The sequence below is a fragment of the Giraffa tippelskirchi genome, chromosome 13, assembly GCF_054371585.1.
Source record: "Giraffa tippelskirchi isolate mGirTip1 chromosome 13, T2T-mGirTip1v1.2.pri, whole genome shotgun sequence".
In the NCBI taxonomy this organism is placed as follows: Eukaryota; Metazoa; Chordata; class Mammalia; order Artiodactyla; family Giraffidae; genus Giraffa; species Giraffa tippelskirchi.
This window is the reverse complement of record NC_137287.1, coordinates 101,569,811-101,588,016: the sequence shown is the minus strand read 5'-3', so window position 1 is coordinate 101,588,016 and position 18,206 is coordinate 101,569,811. Positions and strand designations below refer to the sequence as shown.

The 18,206-nt window shown below is 44.6% G+C and overlaps 1 protein-coding gene across 3 annotated transcripts in view; it reads left to right on the top strand.

Annotated features, from left to right (window-relative positions):
* CASS4 (Cas scaffold protein family member 4) overlaps positions 1–18,206 on the top strand; it is a 36,049-nt gene that overhangs the window by 6,831 nt on the left and 11,012 nt on the right. For 2 of the 3 annotated variants that reach the window (XM_081560572.1, XM_081560571.1), the window contains exon 2: positions 12,976–13,398. In XM_081560572.1, the coding sequence (XP_081416698.1) occupies positions 12,976–13,398 (423 nt within the window). Of the gene's footprint in view, positions 1–12,737; positions 12,801–12,975; positions 13,399–18,206 lie in introns of those variants that run through there. The other variant, XM_081560573.1, reaches the window with a different exon arrangement.

Sequence of the window (18,206 nt, the reverse complement as noted above, 5' to 3'; positions counted from 1 at the left end):
CACCAAAATGAAGGCATCAGGAAATCAACAGAGACAGTTGCAGAGCACATTGTCTATAACCTTCCTTGTGGTGTCTCCTGTAAGGCTAGCAACTGGTTTGGCTGTGGCTCATTACTGACAACAAAATGAATAAACCTGGTAACCTGGAATAAATTCCTGCCAACAGGATGGGAGAAGAACTTAAATAACAGGTGGCTTGTTGCTTTCCTAACAACCCTAAAAATGACCCTAGGCAATGGAGAATTCCGTGAACAAGTATGAACCTTCACTTATTTCTCTGCAGTCTATTAAATAGCTTGGACCAGTTTTGAATTCCTCCTGATCAATCAAATGGAAAAACCACACCCTGCAGGGACTTTGACCTCGGTCACACAAGATTATTTTAGGTGTAGTCCATAGATGGAACATTTGTTAATGTTAGCTATGTATTCTAAAGTGCATGGGGAAAAAACTAAAGCTAGCTCATCAAATTTTTAATTTCATAGGTCATATTGCTTTGGGAGAGTGTTTTTTTTTAATTGGAGTAATTTAATATTATTCTTTAAGTTAGAAAGTATACAAACAACACACAGATATGACAGGAAGCATGCAGTTAATGGTCACCCTTCCTAGTGGCTCAGATGGTAAAGCATCTGCCTTTATGGGGTGACCCATAATGTGGGAGACCCGGGTTCAATCCCTGGGTTGGGAAGATTCCCCTGGAGAAGAAAATGACAACCTGCTCCAGTACTCCTCCTTGGAAAATCCCATGGATGGAGGAGCCCGGTAGGCTACAGGCCATGGGGTTCCAAAGAGTCGGACACAACTGAGTGACTTTACTTTCCTTTTTTCCTTTCCTATGCAGTTAATAGACACACGAAGTTTAAGAAGCACAGTCTTAGACAAAGCTTTCCCCTAATAGAGGTGGTGTAATTGCTTCAGACTGCTCAAAGGCCATGAAACACCTTCTTTGGTCTCCATGCCATTCCTCCCCTTCACCTTTCAAAGCAAGAAAAAAGGAAGTAAGGAAAAGATGAGATAGGAAAAGATCCCACCTGCCACTTTCTTTAATTCCTCTATGACTTTCACTAAATAGGAGATAAGAATAAGAGAAGAAACTGCAAGATGCAGGGGGGATGGGTTGGAGCTGGATGGGAACCCTACACTTTCAGATGAGTGTCATGGGGGGGATTGCAGCTGGATAGGAACCCTACACTTTCAGATGAGTGTTGGGGGGGCGGGGTTGCAGCTGGATGGGAACCCTACACTTTCAGATGAGGGTACTGTCCTGAGATCCAGGACATTCTCAGCTACTTGCCCTCCTTTCTCCACAAGTTTCTCACAAGAGAGGGCTGAATCCCAATCACTTACCTTGGCTCACCTTTGCTCTCAACAACTCTTTTCCCCAAACCAAGTATCTTAAACAAGAATTCATGGACTTGTCTAGCAAGGAATGAACTTGGAGGTGGGGAGGGGCTTTGGGGAATGGATGAACAAATATGCTGTGTCTCTAGGGCACTACAGGCTACAAAAACAGTTTGGTACAACACCAACCTGTCTTGGGCCACATCCAAAAAGATCAATTACTTAGAAGACCTGGGAGATCTTCATTGTTGCATCATTTCAACCCTGAGCTTAGACTAAAGAAACTTGTTCACCTTGTTCCCCCTAATACACATCAGACATACAGTTGGTGCTTAATAAATGTCAAATCAGTGAAGCAGGGAAAGCATATTTTAGCAAAGTTCCCATGAATAGGGGAAGTATATTCAAACATCCGGGTCTGGTGAAGACCCAAATCTATTGGATAACCACAATATTCAGGCATCAAGGAAGAAAATGCCTCATTTCCACTCAGTGGCTTTGGAATTTTTTTTCTGGCCACTGTCTCTTCCTCAAACTCTTATTAGTCGAGAATGCCTTCTGCGGCTACGGAAGTCCCCGTGTGAGAGACTTTTACATCTGAACCACCAGGAAGAATTCAAAGCTGAAAAGATCAGAGTTCAACGTTATGATGGAGAAATCAGTTAAGGTTTGTGCCTGTTCACACAGTCAGGATCGTTTTTAGAGATGTTGAGAAAACAAGGAAACTTTCTTTTATTTGTTTCTCTCTGTTTTCCTTTTAATATTTTTGATGCATTCTTGTCATGCTCTTTCTTTTTTTTTTTTTTTTTTAAATTTGGTTGCACTGGGTCTTCATTGCTGCTCTCAAGTTTTCTCTAGTTGAGGCAAGTGGGGGTTATTCTTTGTTGTGGTTCACGGGCTTCTCGTTGCGATGCCTTCTCTTGTTGCAGAGTGTGGGCTCTAGGGCAAGTGGGCTTCAGTAGTTGTGGCTCTCGGGCCCTAGAGCATGGGCTCAGTAGTTGTGGCTCACAGGCTTAGTTGCTCTGTGACATGTAGGATCTTCCTAGACCAAGGATCAAACCCATGTCCCCTGCATTGGCAGGTGGATTCTTTACCACTAAGCCACCAGGAAAGTCCTGTTTCTCTTAATCTGAAAAAGGGTATTTCAATATCTCAGTTAAATAACTTCAGATGACTTTCTCTGCACTCTGGAGCCTTTCCATCCAGAACTTTTCAACTTTTTCCTCAAAGTGGAGTGGAAGCCAGTTATTTTCCTAGCCTATCCAAGCAAATTAATATTAAACACAAGAAAGACAGCAGTTTTCCCTCAGCATCGCTCATTTAACTACTTTGCAAAGTTAAAAAAAAAACTCCAAGAGAAACTACTCTTCTTTATACTGTGGGGATGATGTAAGAAATTACTTAGCTCTCACTTCATTAAAAAAAAAAAATCTAAATATTTCTGAAAATGAAATGCAGATCATTGCAGCCACAGTCTCTCAAGTTCTGCAGCACCCACGTTTAGGCATGACACAGTCAAACGAAATAATTTAATAGAGTTGCCAATCTCTAGGCAAGTTCTGGTTGCAAAATGTACCATCTTGCTATGTTAAGTGACTCTCGGTTCCCTGTAACTTGTGGAATTTTACTTTTCAATGGAATTGTGGCCACAGAGAGCTACTGAAATTCATGAAAGGAAAGAAAAGTTAAGATTACTTAAAGAAGAGAAAGAAGAGGAGGCCTGATGGCCTCATAATACAACTTCACGCACAGGGAAAGTAACAAACGGTTAAACTTACACCTTCCCCAGTGTTAGACGCGTGCAATGCACAGCTGCAGTGTCCTGCGGCTGCTTGTCCTTCATTTCTGGTCTTGGGAACAGTCCCCTCAAAGGAGGCCTCCCATCTGGCCCAGGTGTTTGTGCCCAGGACTCACGTCATTCTGCAGTTGACCTCAGGGGAGGGGGCGTGCTGGGGACAAAGGCAGCCCACCTCCCCCGTTTGCCTGGAGACTCATTCCATGCCTCTCTTGCTTGCCTGGGCCAGCCCGGAAAAACCCTTAAAGCTTCTTCCAGACTAAACTTCTGTGATTTTTTTTTTCAAATTTTATTTGTTTATTTATGGCTGTGCTGGGTCTTCGTTGCTGCCCAGGGGCTTTCTCCAGTTGTGGCGAGCACAACTACTTTCTAGTTGCAGTGGGCGGGTTTCTCATTGCAGTGGCTTCTCTTGTTGCAGAGCATGGGCTCTAGGGCATGCAGGCTTCAGTAGTTGTGGCCCACAGGTTTAGTTGCCCCGTAGCATGTGGAATCTTCCTGGACCAATGTTGGAACCTGTGTTCCCTGCATTGGCATGTGGATTCTTCACCAACGGACCACCAGGGAAGTCCCAACTTCTGTGATTCTTAACACACCTGCAGTTAGACCCTGTTGCATTTATTTTTAATATTATTTATTGATATTTTTGGCCGTATCGGGTCTTAGTTGCAGCATGCAGGAGCTTTTATTGTGGCACACAGAGTCTTCTCTAGCTCTGGCACACCGGCTTAGTTGCCCAGTGACATGTGGGATCTTATTCCCCAACCAGGGATCGAATCCATATCTCCTGCATTGGAAGGCAGATTCTCAACCAGTGGACCAGCAGGGAAGTCCTTGACCCTGTTGCATCTAAGTGATAGGTCTTTGTTGCCTTCTCTGGGGATCTTCACGCTGTAGTCCTACTCTCAAGGAGCTGGGGAGAAAAAAAACACTGACAAAATCAGCTGGTTCTCGACAATGGTCCAAACACTTCTCAGCATCTTTCATGCTGTAAATGGTCCTCTGAATGGATGGACAATGAGAGTGCCATCGATGGTGTGAGTTATCCCAGGAGTTCATGAAGGGTCTCCCCAGGTGCAAGATGCTTTTACGTGACAAAATGCTTTTGGTTGAGATAAAGACTGGCTTGGTCAAGGTTCCCGTCTAGCAAATCTGGAAGTAGAACAGTGATCATGACAAGCAGGAGGGCAAGTTCACCAACACAGAAGCCATTTTCTTCCAACAGAACAGAACCCGCTTTACACTAGATTCTTGAATTGAAAAATCAAAACATGCACATGTGATTTTAAAAACTGAAACTGTACCAGTGAATATGGACTGAAAGTATGTTTTCCTGTAATCCCAGATCTCTATGGTTTCCTGGTCTCCAGTTCTCCAAGCCAAAGGGGGAGCCCCAATGACTTATGTCTTCTTCCAGAAAAATGCTGTCCTCAGAGAAGCATACCATCTGTACAGTTTCTCATCTTGCATTTAAAAATATTAGCATTCAGGGATTCCCTGGTGGTTAAGTGGTTAGGACTCTGAACTTTTGCTGCCCAGGTCCAAGTTCAACCCTTGGTCGGGGAGCTAAGATCCCACAAGCTGCATGACACAGTCAAATAATAATACTCTGTTTCTGAGATTGTTCCACTTCAGCTCATATAAACTCTACCTCATTCTTTTTAATGACTGTATAGTATTCCATTATACTGTGCCATTATTTGTCAGTAATTACATTGAAGCCATTGTCTGAATTCTTAATGCAGTATCTAATTCTGATGCTCTAACCATGCAACTTATACAACTGTGTGAAAACGTTTTGTATCAGCTTGCCACTCTCTCTCCTGAAGCACCCTTGGTCATTTCCTCATCCAGTGAAATGCACATGACACCGTGTGATGGACAGTGTGCTAACCACTACGACTTGTAGGCTAAAAGGAAAGACTCCAGGGTCAGATTTTTCTGTGTGCCAGTATTGGTTCTATTCCTTGCCTCTCTGAGCAGCTTTAGGCTACTTACTCACCCTCTCTGTGCCTTAACTTTTGCATCTCTTAAATGGGACATTAGTAACAGTCTCTGCCTTGTGGAATTGTGACTACCAAGTGAGATAATCAATACTAATTACTTATCCCAGTGCCTGGAACCAAGTTGAAAAGCTATGAACAATCCTTATTAATGAGGTATTGGCTAAATTAGTAAACGACAGCATGAACATGACTCAATATACCTCTGGAAGATTAGAGAGGATTTTTTTCTCTTTGATTAACTACAGGAACTCAGTATTAGCTGACACACAGTGTGCAAGAAGTCTGCATTGTTGTATAGACTTTGCGAAGTGGGGAGCCTCCCCAGAGAGTCTTTGCAGTGACTCCTTGAAAGCCTGTCTGCCCCTCCCTCATCTCTCCTGAGGTGACCTCACAGAATGTTGTCACTCATCAGCATCTCCCATGAAAAGATGTCATGTGGATACTGTGCTTCTTCCTCAGGGTTGTCCATCTTCCTCTGTCTTTCTTCCCTTTTTGGAGAATGTGGGTGGGAAAGGAAAAATGGAGGTAGTAAGGGGATTTTTATTATGCTTTTGGAAACTTTTCTGTCTCTCTCTCCTTTTTTTTTTTTTTAAAAAAAACCAAACATTATGCTTTAAAATAGGATGGAAAATAAACAGTCACAAGCCAACAGATAGCACCATTCTCTCTGCTTTGATCATTCTAAGCCTATCGATGTATTTACATGATTTGAAATACTTCCAAATACATTGAAGGGGAGACCTTTGTCTTTAAAGATGATCAAAGAGCTTTCTCCGTTCTGCATTTACTCCTGATGTTCTGAGTCTGGACTCAGCAGCCTCATAAAGATGGATGAGAGAACACTGCATGGATCTCAAAGAAGTTCCTACATCCAGGGAAAACCTTCATGAACCTCAGGGGTTCATATTTCCCATACACCACAGGATTTGAAATATTTACACTATACGTGGTTTTAAAAATTGTGACTTCTATATAACTGTTCTCTCTCATGGCCCTCAGAAGGGAAGTATGAACCATTCCATCACCTTCCCCTAAAACTAAGATTCTTGGAAGTAAGTCATGGAATCTGTGAGAAGGAAGCTAACATGCTAAACATGTACACTCTTCAAAGAAGGATTTTAGTAGAAGAAAAACACTCATCTTGTTAATGGGGTTCCATGACATTGTACAGAGCAGGGACCCAGCAACCACTTGTTACTCAGATTTCCTTGCACATTTATGATCTCTATCTCTCCTTGTTCATGGCATTTATTTATTCACTACTTCCTGCTGTGTGCTGATGCCCTCATGGTATAACCTTCCCAAGGAAAAGATCATTTTCTAGCTCCTTTAATGGAAACATCCCAGGATCCTTACTCTCCTATCCCCTGCCACTAACTGTAATTTCAGGTGTACAAGAGCCTGGGAGTTGGGGGAGACTTGTGAAGGATAGAGCGAGGAGGGAGCAGGATTGGGCTGTGATGCTGCTGATCGGACCCTTGTGGAGGGAGAGTGGGGAGCCAGCAGGGGAGGATAGAGAGAGTCTCAGACTGTGAGCAATTTGCACATAGTCATGGATAACATAATGGGATGGGTGGGAGGCTTCAGAACAGAATGTCCATTGGAGGACTCCTGCATTGGGCATAAATACTTCAGCGACCCCTAGATTTAGTGCCCAGTTTGCAAAGGAAACCAGGATGAGGCCTCTAAGACCCCAGCAGTGGGCTGGACTCAGCAGTAGAGTACTTCATTTGACCCCAGTATTAATAGTTATCTTTTGAAATCTGTCTGAGCATGCCAAAGTCCCCACCACTCTCAAATGTCTGACCCCTGGCCTTCCTCCCTGACATACACATACTTCTTGCCTGATTCTTATGATCATTTGAGTTTGCCTCTCCTGCCTATGGCTTCCCAGGTGGCTCAGTGGTAAAGAATCTGCCTGCCAATGCAGGAGATGCAAGAGACCCAGGTTTGATCCCTGGGTTGGGAAGATCCTCTGGAGTAGGAAATGGAAACCCACTCCAATATTTTTACCTGGAAACTTCCATGGGCAGAGGAGCCTGGTGGGCTGCAAAGTCCATGAGGCCGCCAAGAGTCAGACATAACTGAGAGACTAAACACACACATGGACAGAGACTTTAGCAGATTAGAATAGGAATTGACTTGGACTTGGGGAGGCTGTGCGGTGAATTGGCATAGCAGACTTCAAAGTCAGAGAGACTCGCATTTGGATCCCTACTCTTCTGCCTGCTGCCTTGGGATCTTAAACTCTCCTAGACATGCATAGGCACCTTAAAGCTCTGAAATGTGGCAAAAACAATAGATGAGACCCAGCTCGAACACTGAGTTTCTGCCACTTTGCTCTTTCAAGTGAACTGAAGAAAAGTGGAAAGGCAAGCAGGAAGGCAAGCTGGGCTCTCGGAGAGCCAGTGTGGGGCAGTTGCCGAGGAGCGGTGCCCACCCTACTGGTCTAGAGAAGAGATGACCACCCTGGCAGTGGGAATGATGCAGAAACAAAAGTCGGTAGCTTCAGCAGATGGTATTTCTACAGGCTCCTCTAACTGGCCTCTGCTTAGAACTGTAGCTGCTTCTGTCAGCTTTTACATCACTGCAGAAGACAAAGTATGGGACCAAATCTCTCTCTCTGCATCTTACTTCCCCTGATCCACAGTGCAACTCTCTTTCCTTCTCAGCAGTTATAACCCTGCCCTTCTTTCAAGACTCACCTCAGGGTTGCACGCAATCCCTCAGCAGCTCCTCCCAACTGTGCTCCTATAGTCAACCACCACCGTTCTCTGAGCTTCAGGCCTCTCCCATCTGGACTGGACCACCACTGGCTTTGACGAGCTTCTTTGGCTTCATACCAGCTCCATCTAATCCCCTTCCCACCCAGAAATTAGAGAGAAACATCAGCCAATACGGAAGGAAGCCCTAGGTTTTTGTTTACTTCTCTCCAGACAACCTGGTCAGGGCTTCCATGATAGCTTAGCAGTAAAGAATCCACCTGCCAACGCAGGAGACACAGGTTTGATCCCTGGGTTGGGAAGATCCCCCTGGAGAAGGAAATGGCAATCTGCTTCAGTATTCTTGCCTGGGAAATCCTATGGACAGAGGAGCCTGTTGGGCTACAGTCCATGGGGTCGCAAAAACATCGAACACAACTTAGCAACTCAATAGCAACAACAAGACAACCTGGACATCTTTCAGTTTCCCTGACTCACCATACACTTCACACAAACACACACACTCACTCCCTCCCCTCACCCATTTCTCTTCCTCTGCCTGGGTGATTTCTCCCCCTTTCTCAATCCAACTAATTTCTACTCACTCCCAGATTGCAACTTCCATGGCCAGTTTCTCAGGAAAATGTTCGCTAAGCCCTTATCCATCCCCACTTCCCAACTGCACTCAGAATTCCCCAACTGCACTCAGAATTCCTCATAACTTTCTGTATTTTTCTTGGCTGCACTTGAGAGAAGTAGAAACCCTATGTTTATTTCTGTTGTGATTGGAGCGTGTCTCCTCTGCTAGGATATACACCAACACGAGATCAGGAACTGCTTTCTTTACCACTTTATCTCCCCAGAGCACCAGGCATATAGTTGATGCTCAAACTTGATGTATGAATCAATGAAGCTAGCTAATTACTCCTGTGGCTCATTGCCGGTTCAGTATGGATTAGCACTTTGCATCTGGCCATCGTTTGAATGTCTCTCCAGAGAGAGAAATGCTTATTCTTTACCTCTGTTTCCCTAGTCTCCTTTCCCTTCTCCCAATTGTTGTATGAAGATGGGCATTTGGGGGAAAGGTCCTTTTTGGAAATTGGCAAGGAAAGTTTCTTCTGTTGTACCTAGGATCTAACTGTCTTTGTGCCCAAAGAGAATAAAAATATAAATACATGCCTTCCTTCATCTCTTGTCTACACAAATGTTCCCAAATTAATACTACCCTGAAAGCTCCTGATCTCACCTGACCTTGGAAGCTGAGCAGAGTTGGGCCTGTTTAGTACTTACATGAGAGACCACGGGCATACCGGGTGCTGTAGGTCTTTTGGGCTTCCCCAATGGCTCAGGGGGTAAAGAATCCTCCTGCAATGCAGGAGACGCAGGAGATGCAGGTATGACCCCTGAGTTGGGAAGATCCCCTGGAGGAGGAAATGGCAACCCACTCCAATATTTTTGCCTGTGAAATCCCATGGACAGAGGAGCCAGGCAGGCTACAGTCCATGGGGTCTCGAAGAGTAGGACACCACTGAGCATTCACACACAAAGAATAACTTGGGGGTGGCCTCCGTGATGATCATGGTTGTAATCAGAACGCTGCTGCAGTAGCCCATCAGTCCCTTCGGTCTGTTGTCTGTAAAGCGTTCAGCGCAGTATCAGGGACATAAGAGCTCGACACCTGTTTGCTGAGGCTGCTATTTCTTTTTTTTGTTTAATTAGATTAATTAATTTATTTTTATTTTTGGCTGTGCTGATCTTCGTTGCTTTTCTCTAGTTGAGGCAAGCAGGGGCTACTCTTTAGTCGCAGTTCGCGGGCTTCTCATTGCAGTGGCTTCTCTTGTTGCAGAGCACAGGCTCTAGGGCTTGTGGGCTTCAGGAGTTGCGGCTCCCAGGCTCTACAGCACAGGCTCACTAGTTGCAGCGCATGGGCTCGGTCACGTGGGATCTTCCCAGACAAGGGATGGAAGACATGTCTCCTGCACTGGTAGGCAGATTCCTTAACCCTCAGCCACCAGGGAAACCCGAGGCTGCTATTTCTCATTCTCCCCACACTGCTGGCCTGTCCGTAAAAGTCTGGCTTGGTCCCAACTGGGTTCTTTCTTAACATGCCCAGAGGGCCCTCGTCTCCAAGTCCCGTGGATGCACGTGGAGGAGGAGCCCAGCCTTCCCGTGTGGTTAGGGACAACCTCTACAGGAAGTGACTCTAGCTGAGATCTGAAGGATGAGGATGTGCAAATATATGGCTAAAGAGTGTTCAGGGCCGGAGGACTCACAAGGGCAAAGATCCTGAAGTGGAAGTAATCTTAGCACATCGGAGAAAGAAAACAAGACAGCTGGAGGAAAATTAACAGGAGAGAAGCACTAAAATTAACAGGAGGAAGTTCACTCAAGCCGGGCAATCAGGCAGAGAGTTTAGGTTTTGTTCTAAAGGTGGTTCTAAGCAATGGGACATTTTTAAACAATAGACCAACAGTCTGATTTATGTGTAAAAAATATCATTCATTACAAATCAAAACTACAGTGAGGTATCATGTCGCACCAGTCAGATTGGCCATCATTAAAAACTCTACAAAACAGTAAATGCTGGCAAGGATGTGGAGAAAAAGGGAAGCCTCCTACACTGTCGGTGGGAATGTATTAATCAATTAGTACAGCCAAAGGAGAACGCTGGATGTTCCTTAAAAAACTAAAAACAGAGCTACCATATGACCTTGCAATCCCACGCCTGGCATATATCTGGAGAAAAACGTAATTCAAAAGGACATATGCACCTCAGTGTTCATCGCACCATTATTCACAATATCCAAAACATGGACGCAACCTAAATGCCCATTGACCGAGGAATGGATAAAGAAGATGAGGTACATATGTACAATGGACTATATTACTCAGCCATTAAAAGAGTGAAATACCATCATTTGCAACAACATGGATGGACCTAGAGATTATCATACTAACTGAAGTAAACCAGACAGAGAAGGAGAAATATCATATAAAATATCATTCTGGTTGGTGTCTAGAGAATGAATTGGAAGGAGAAGGCTGCAATAATGGATATGAGGAGAAAACTTCGAGTCATGGGACCTCAGACAAGTCATCTGATCTCTCGGACCGTCAGTTTCCTCATCTGTAAAATGGGAAGAAGAAAACCTACTTCTGAGGCACCTGAGAATTAATGGATATAATAGCTTCAGTGTCCCCAACACAAAATAATTCCCCATTCAGTATAGTCTACTGTTAGCTCCCTTTTCTCGGAGAGGAATTCTCCAAGATTTCTTACATGTATTTAATTCTCTTATAAATATTGATAGTCTTTGTTATCAAAGCTTTGAGATATTAATTGACTGCAGGAGGTGTCTCTGGACCAGTTGTAACAAAATACTATTCTGAGGGGAATCCTGTTCTAGCAACATAGTTAGGGTTTTCCTTTGCTGTGACTATAGGGTGTGGGCTGCTGCTCTGAAGATAGCAGATTTTTCTGTCCGTGGAAAATAAACCATGTCTCCAGAGCAAGACTGTCGATGTCCATTTTGGACAGTTGTGGGTGCCCGATCCAGCGGGTGATCACACAAGGCAATTGTTCTCTGGACAAGTATCCCCTTTTGCAACAGGCAAGTCCACCAGCTAAGCTGCTGCCGATCTGGGCGCTTCCAAGCAACTGCCATGTTGAAGCAACTGCTCTGCCTAAACACACACACTATCTTATTTCCAGACAAATGCAAGCACGTTTCAGATGATGGGTTTTTTCTTCTCAGACTGTGTTAGATGTATTCCGTGGGAATTGTGATGATAGATTGGAGACTGTGTTTTGCTTTCCATTTTCTCTCCAGTGTGAGCAAAGTCTCATTTTCAAAAAGGTAAACGCATAGCTCTCATGCAAATATGAAATGAACTCACATCAAGGATTTTATTAAATTGATTAATTAATGAGGGAACCAGAAAAAGGTTAAAATCAGGTCAAGGGGCATTTGAGGATATAGGTATTTGTAGGCAGTACAGTACCATTGCTGTCATTATAACAGGTGGGGTTTTTTGTTGTTGTTGTTTGGGATTTTTTGAGAACCATGTAGCTTACAGAAAGAGCATGGGTCTGAGAATTAGGAGATTGTTTGTGTTTTAGACTAGTCACTCACCCTCTGTGTCTTTGTTTCACTGCACGTGAATAAATGAGCATTAATGGAGCCTCTGCTCTGAGCCTGGGTCCATGCTCAATGCCGCGAGAGAGCAGCAAATCGAGCAAGATGTGATCCCAAAAGTCATGGAGCATCCAAGGCCAGACAGGAGAAAAGCAAAAACCAGGCAAAGAGCAATAGAATTGTTCTGACAGTTTGAAGGCAAGCTTTACTGAGCACTTACAAAATGCCAGGCTCTGTTCAGTGAGCTTTCTATACATATCAACTCATTTAATTAATAACTTTGTGAGGCAGAGGTGGCACTAGTGGTAAAGAATCTGCCTGCAGTGCAGGAGATTCAAGAGACCTGGGCTCAATCCCAGGATTGGGAAGATTCCCCGGAGGAAGAAATGGCAACTCACTCCAATATTCTTGCCTGGAGAATCCCATGGTCAGAGGAGCCTGGCAGGCTACAGTCCAAAGGGTTGGAAAGAGTCAGACATGACTGAGTGACTAAGCACACCCACATGAGGTAGATAGCGTTATTATTCCCATTTTACAGACAAGGAAACTGAGGCCCAAAGATAGTGGCTAATTTACTTAAGGGCATAGAGCTAGGAAGTCAAAGCCAGGATTTCAACCTAGTTCTGCGCTAGGCTGCCCTCTACCATATAGCTCGGGGGGGTCATTTGTTCAGTCACTCAGTGGTGTCCAAGTCTTTGTGACCCACAGACTGTAGCATCATCTCCCAAATCTTGCTCAAACTCATGTCCATTGAGTCAGTGATAGGTAAGACTATCTGGAGGTTCTGACATTTCACCTGAGACTCTCCCCACCTCCTCAAGTATGGCTAAGAATAAATCGGGCAAACAGCAGGGATGAGGGCCTCTGGGGGGTGGGAATGGGAGGGGAGGAAATGAGATAAAGGAGCAGCTGTGACTGTGTTCTAAGTGAGTGGTGTGGCAGTCTTGGTCCCTGGCAATAACAATGACTGTGAATTCTTTCTCTCCCATCTCCAGACCCTCTTGGCCAAGGCACTTTATGACAACCACCCTGACTGTGCCGATGAGCTGGCTTTCTGCAGAGGAGACATCCTGACCATTCTGGAACAAAACGTGCCGGAAAGCGAAGGCTGGTGGAAGTGTCTGCTCCACGGGAGGCAAGGCCTGGCCCCTGCCAACCGCCTCCAAATCCTAGCTGAGGCCCCCGCAGACAGGCCTCGGCCCCCTTTCCTGAAAGGCCTAGACAATGCTCCCGCCAGCTCCCAGGAGACCTCTGAGGTGCCCACCCTGCTCGACCCCTCATCTCCCGGCCCTGTGTACGAGCAGATGAAGAGTTGGGTGGAGGGGCCCCCGCCTCCCACAGTCCAAGTCTACGAAGTCCCTGACCCACCAGCCTGTGCCAGAATCGTCTGTGAAAAGACTCTAAGCTTTCCAAAACAGGTAAGTACATTTCCAGACAGAAGAAATAGGTCAAAAGGTAGGCAGCACCCAGGGCCTAAATACCCCTGAATTGTGGGTGTGCATCAGGAGAGCAAACATACAGGATGGGAACCAGACAGTTGGGGTGATTGGGTTGTCATTAACACTCTGGGTACCTGGTGATTCCTGGCTTGCCAAGACACCCACACTTTGCAGGAAACTGAATGCTTAGTTGAGCTGAGTCTGAAAGAATGACAACAATTCACAGTGGTCTCTTTTTACACTAGGAAGAAACATTAGTTAAATGGAGGGGTTGAGTTCGATGCGTGATACAGGGTGCTTGGGGCTGGTGCACTGGGATGACCCAGAGGGATGGGATGGGGAGGGAGGTGGGAGGGGGGTTCTGGAAGGGGAAAACATGTACACCCATGGTGGATTCATGTGAATGTATGGTAAAACAAATACAATATTGTAAAGTTAAAAAATAGATACACTAATTAAATAAAAAAAATAAAATATAGACAAGAGATCTTAGCAAAAACCTCAACAAAGTTAAACAAAATCATGTCAGCACTTAGGAAAGAGGATTGGTAGTTATGACTGTCTCTATTCACTGAGAATTTAAAATATATATATTTTACTTTTACTGTTTTTTTCTCCTATTTTGACAAGATTATTTAGCTGGCACAGTGAAGGCCACAGATAACTATTTCATTAAGATTGCTTAAGGTGTCTCTTGCTGTGAGCTTATGGTTACCAGGGTGGGGTCGGGGGAGGACAGTTAGAGAGTTTCGGATTGACTTGGATACATGCCTATATTGAAATGGATGACCAACTGTATAGCAAAGAAAACTCAGCTTAATATTCTGTAACAATCAAACTGGAAAAAGAATTTGAAAAAGAACAGATACATGTATGTGTATAATTGAATCATTTTGCTGTACACCTCAAACTAGAAAAATAACTGTTAATTAACTATACTCCAATATAATATAGAAAGTGAAAAAAATAAAAAATAAATGGAGGGGTGGAATTTCCATGGGTCAAAGGAAAGAAATCATTCATCAGATTTAAAATATGTGTTCCTTTCAACCTAGAAAGGATTTCCAGAATTGTTGCAGAAATATACAAGAAGGCAGAAATATATCTGAATGAGGAAGTCATAGCCACTACAGTATTATTTGTTATAGGGAACAATTCTAGTTGCCTAAAGGAATATTCACGGGGGATTGGTTACATAAGTTTTGGCAATACCCTACGACGAGCCTCTATGTCTGTGTGTGTGCGTGTGTATCTGTGTGTGCTGCAGCTGTGGGGGAAAAAAATGAAATTAGCTCTATAAGATATTTATAAGGGAGGGAGAAAGAGCCATTTAAATAAAAACCTAACAAGCAAACAAAAAAAACTTTAAAAAGTGTGTGTATATATGTGTGCATTGAAAAGAACACACACCAGCAGTTGTCACCCTTAGGAAGTGAAACTGGTTAAGGAGAAAGTGAAAGAAGTCATTAAACAGGGATCTATACTTTATTTGCTTCTGTGTCCCCTGCACCTTGGACCGTGCCTAGCCTGGGGTGGGTACTTGATAAATATTTGATGAACAAAGAGACTAGGAGGTTGATTTGTGTGTTATATAGAACATGGATTACATCTGTAATTTTTTAAAAGTAACATTTTTTTTTTAAAGCAGAGGAAAAGAAGCACTTCATAAATGCAGAATGAAACATTTTTTTAAAGTAGGAGAGGAAGGGACTTCCCTGGTGGTCAAGTGGTTAAGATTTCGCCTCCCAATGCAGAGTGCAGGTTCAATCCCTGGCTGGGGAGCTAAGATCCTACATGCCTTGGGGCTAAAAACCCAAAAGGTAAAATAGAGGCAATATTGTATCAAATTCAATAAAGACTTTAAAAATGGTCCACATCAAAAAAAAAAAGAAGAATAAGAAAGAAGCAGGAATTTAAAAACGAAAAAAAAAATTAATGCACTGTTTCCCTCCAAGCCCTGGCTTTCATGAGGTGTTAAGAATGCAGCACAGTCTTGCATGGTCTTCAGTCACTGCAAGCATTTCCTGCCATCACACACTTTGCTTTCAGCTCGGATGACACATCCCACCCGGCCTCAGCTCTGCACAGAGGTCCTGATGAGGCTCTAGGCCAGGAGAGGCCCCTCCTCCCATGTATGTGCTGCCCCTCCTCCCAGCAATGTCCCACTTACCCTGCAGGCCTTGTCCACGCCAGCTTCTTTGATTCCTTAAGAGATTTTTTTAAAGTCTTTACTGAATTTGTTACAATATTGCTTCTGTTTTATGTTCTTGGGATTGGGGGGGCATGTGGGATCTTAGCTCCCAGACCAGGGATGGAACCTTCTCACCCTGCACTGGAGGTGAAGTCTTAACCTCTGGACCATCAGGGAAGTCCCTAAGAGATTCTGAATACTTCAGATTGCCTGCCTCCCCTGGCTGCCAGGCAGACGACCCATGTTACACAGAACAGCTGCCCTTCTAGGTACCGACTGCAAACACCAGTAGGAGGTGATTTTCCTGCAGCCATCTGTGAAGTCCCTTTTCTGGAACACCTGGCCCAAATCTAGGCCTGGCACGCTCAGCTGTCATCTGAGCAGCTGACCCAGAGTGGGGCCTGTGTGCTGGCTCCTCTGAGAGCGAGTGGCCTGGGCTGAAGTTAATTGAGTTGCTCCCTAATAGCTCAGTTGGTAAAAAAGTCTGCCTGCAATGCAGGAGACCCTGGTTCAATTCCTGGGTCAGGAAGATCCGCTGGCAAAGGGAAAGGCTACCCACTCCAGTATTCTTGGGCTTCCCTTGTGGCTCAGCTGGTAAAGAATCTGCCTGCAAAGTGGGAGACCTGGGTTCAATCCCTGGGTTGGGAAGATCCCCTGGAGAAGGGAAAGGCTACCCACTCCAATATTCTGGCCTGGAGAATTCCATGGACCATATAGTCCATGGGGTCACAAAAAGCTGGACACGACTGAGCGACTTTCACTTTCAAAGGAAAGAAAAAAAAAATCAAAGGCCAAGTGGGATAAACAGAGAGAGTAGCGTTTACGTGTATACACTACCATGTGTAAAACAAATAGCTAGTGGGAAGCTGCTGTATAGCACAGAGAGCTCAGCTCAGTGCTCTGTGATGACCTAGAGGGCTGAGATGGGGATGAGGGTGAGAGGGAAGCTCAAGAGGGAGGGGATATATGTATATATATATATATAGCTGATTCATATTGTTGTACAGCAGAAACTAACACAACATTGTAAAGCAATTATACTCCAATTAAAAAAATTTTTTTAATCTAAGGTTATTTTCCCCACCCCATAAAAGCACAGCAGGTGCAAAGTCTGCAGTTTCCTAGGGATTCTGAACCCCCAGGACTGTGCCAGACTCCCTCGAGATGCTCCATAGACATTTGTGAAATGAATGAAATGACTAGATCCAACATAACCATGGGCTCACTGTCAACTTCTAGACGGATGTTGGTATAAAAAGAGAGATGAGTTGACCATCCTTACTCACAAAAGGGTCAGGGCATTAGCTGTAAGATTTGTCCTTGACATGAAGCGTGGAGACCTCACTGGTGCAGGCTGTGGCCGTGGACAGAAACCATGGCCACTGAAGGGGATTTCAGAAGCCAGGGACTCCTCACCGCTCAAGCAGGTCTTGAGGTGGCCCCAGTAAAACACTTGGGGAACTTTCCCTGCCTAAGTTCCCTCCATCGCTGCCCTATCTATATTTTGGCCCTCTCCCCACTCCCTTTTTCATCGCCTTCTCTGTGCTTGAGGGTCTTTTAAAGTAGGCAATGTCATCTGCGGCTTAGAAATCAGGAATCCAGGTTCACTTGGTTTCTGCGGCAGCCACAGCCATGCTGGGTGACTGGAGACATCACAGCACCCCTCTAGACTTCTCTTTCTTGCTCTATATCAAGAGAGGGTTCAGTTCAGTTCAGTCACGCAGTCGTGTCTGACTCTTTGCGACCCCATGGACTGTGGCACGCCAGGCTTCCCTGTCCATCACCAACTCCTGGCGCTTGCTCAAACTCATGTCCATTGAGTTGGTGATGCCATCATTTCTGAGTTCACCTCAAACTGTAGCTTTTGGTGATTCTGAGTAATCTTGCTTCTTCCTCTACTACAAGAAGGAGCTAGAAGGATGCAAGATTATAATAACTTAAGAATCTTCTGATCCACAGAAAAGGCAGGCATCTCCTCCCCACTTGGGTAATCTAGTGGTGAGCTTTGAGTCTGAGACCACTAAGAAAATAACATTCTGAGCAGAAGCAGACGTTGGTAAAACTAAGCAAGCCCAGCCACTAGCTTTGAGCTGTTTTCCAATGGGCAGTTTACAGGCTTGGCACATGACCCGGGGGACCCGTTTCAGAGATTCCCTTTATACTCAAGTTGAGCATCACTAGATTAAGGTTAGCCAGAAATGAAAAACCAAGAAAGTGAAAATATGTCCCTTGTCTCAAGTTGTCCTCATCAGGGACTCTGCATCTTTCTAGCTGGAAGAGACCTCTGTAGATCTGAGAGAAAAAGAGACCTCTTTAGATGAGAACAACTCTTCATTTTACAAATGAGAAAATTGATTCCCTGGGTGGTGAAAGGCCCATCCAAGGTCATATCCTGATGAACACCAGAGACTAAAGTTTCTTTGTTGTGTCTGTGTCTGTCCATACCCCTGGCCTGCCAACACCCAAAGACAGAGCCCTTGGCATGCTCTTGATCTAGTTCACCTGGCTCTGTGGCTGATACTACCTATTAATGTTTTATTGAAGTTTAACCTCTAGATCCTCAGAGTACATAGTTCAGTCACTAGTATCCGAATCC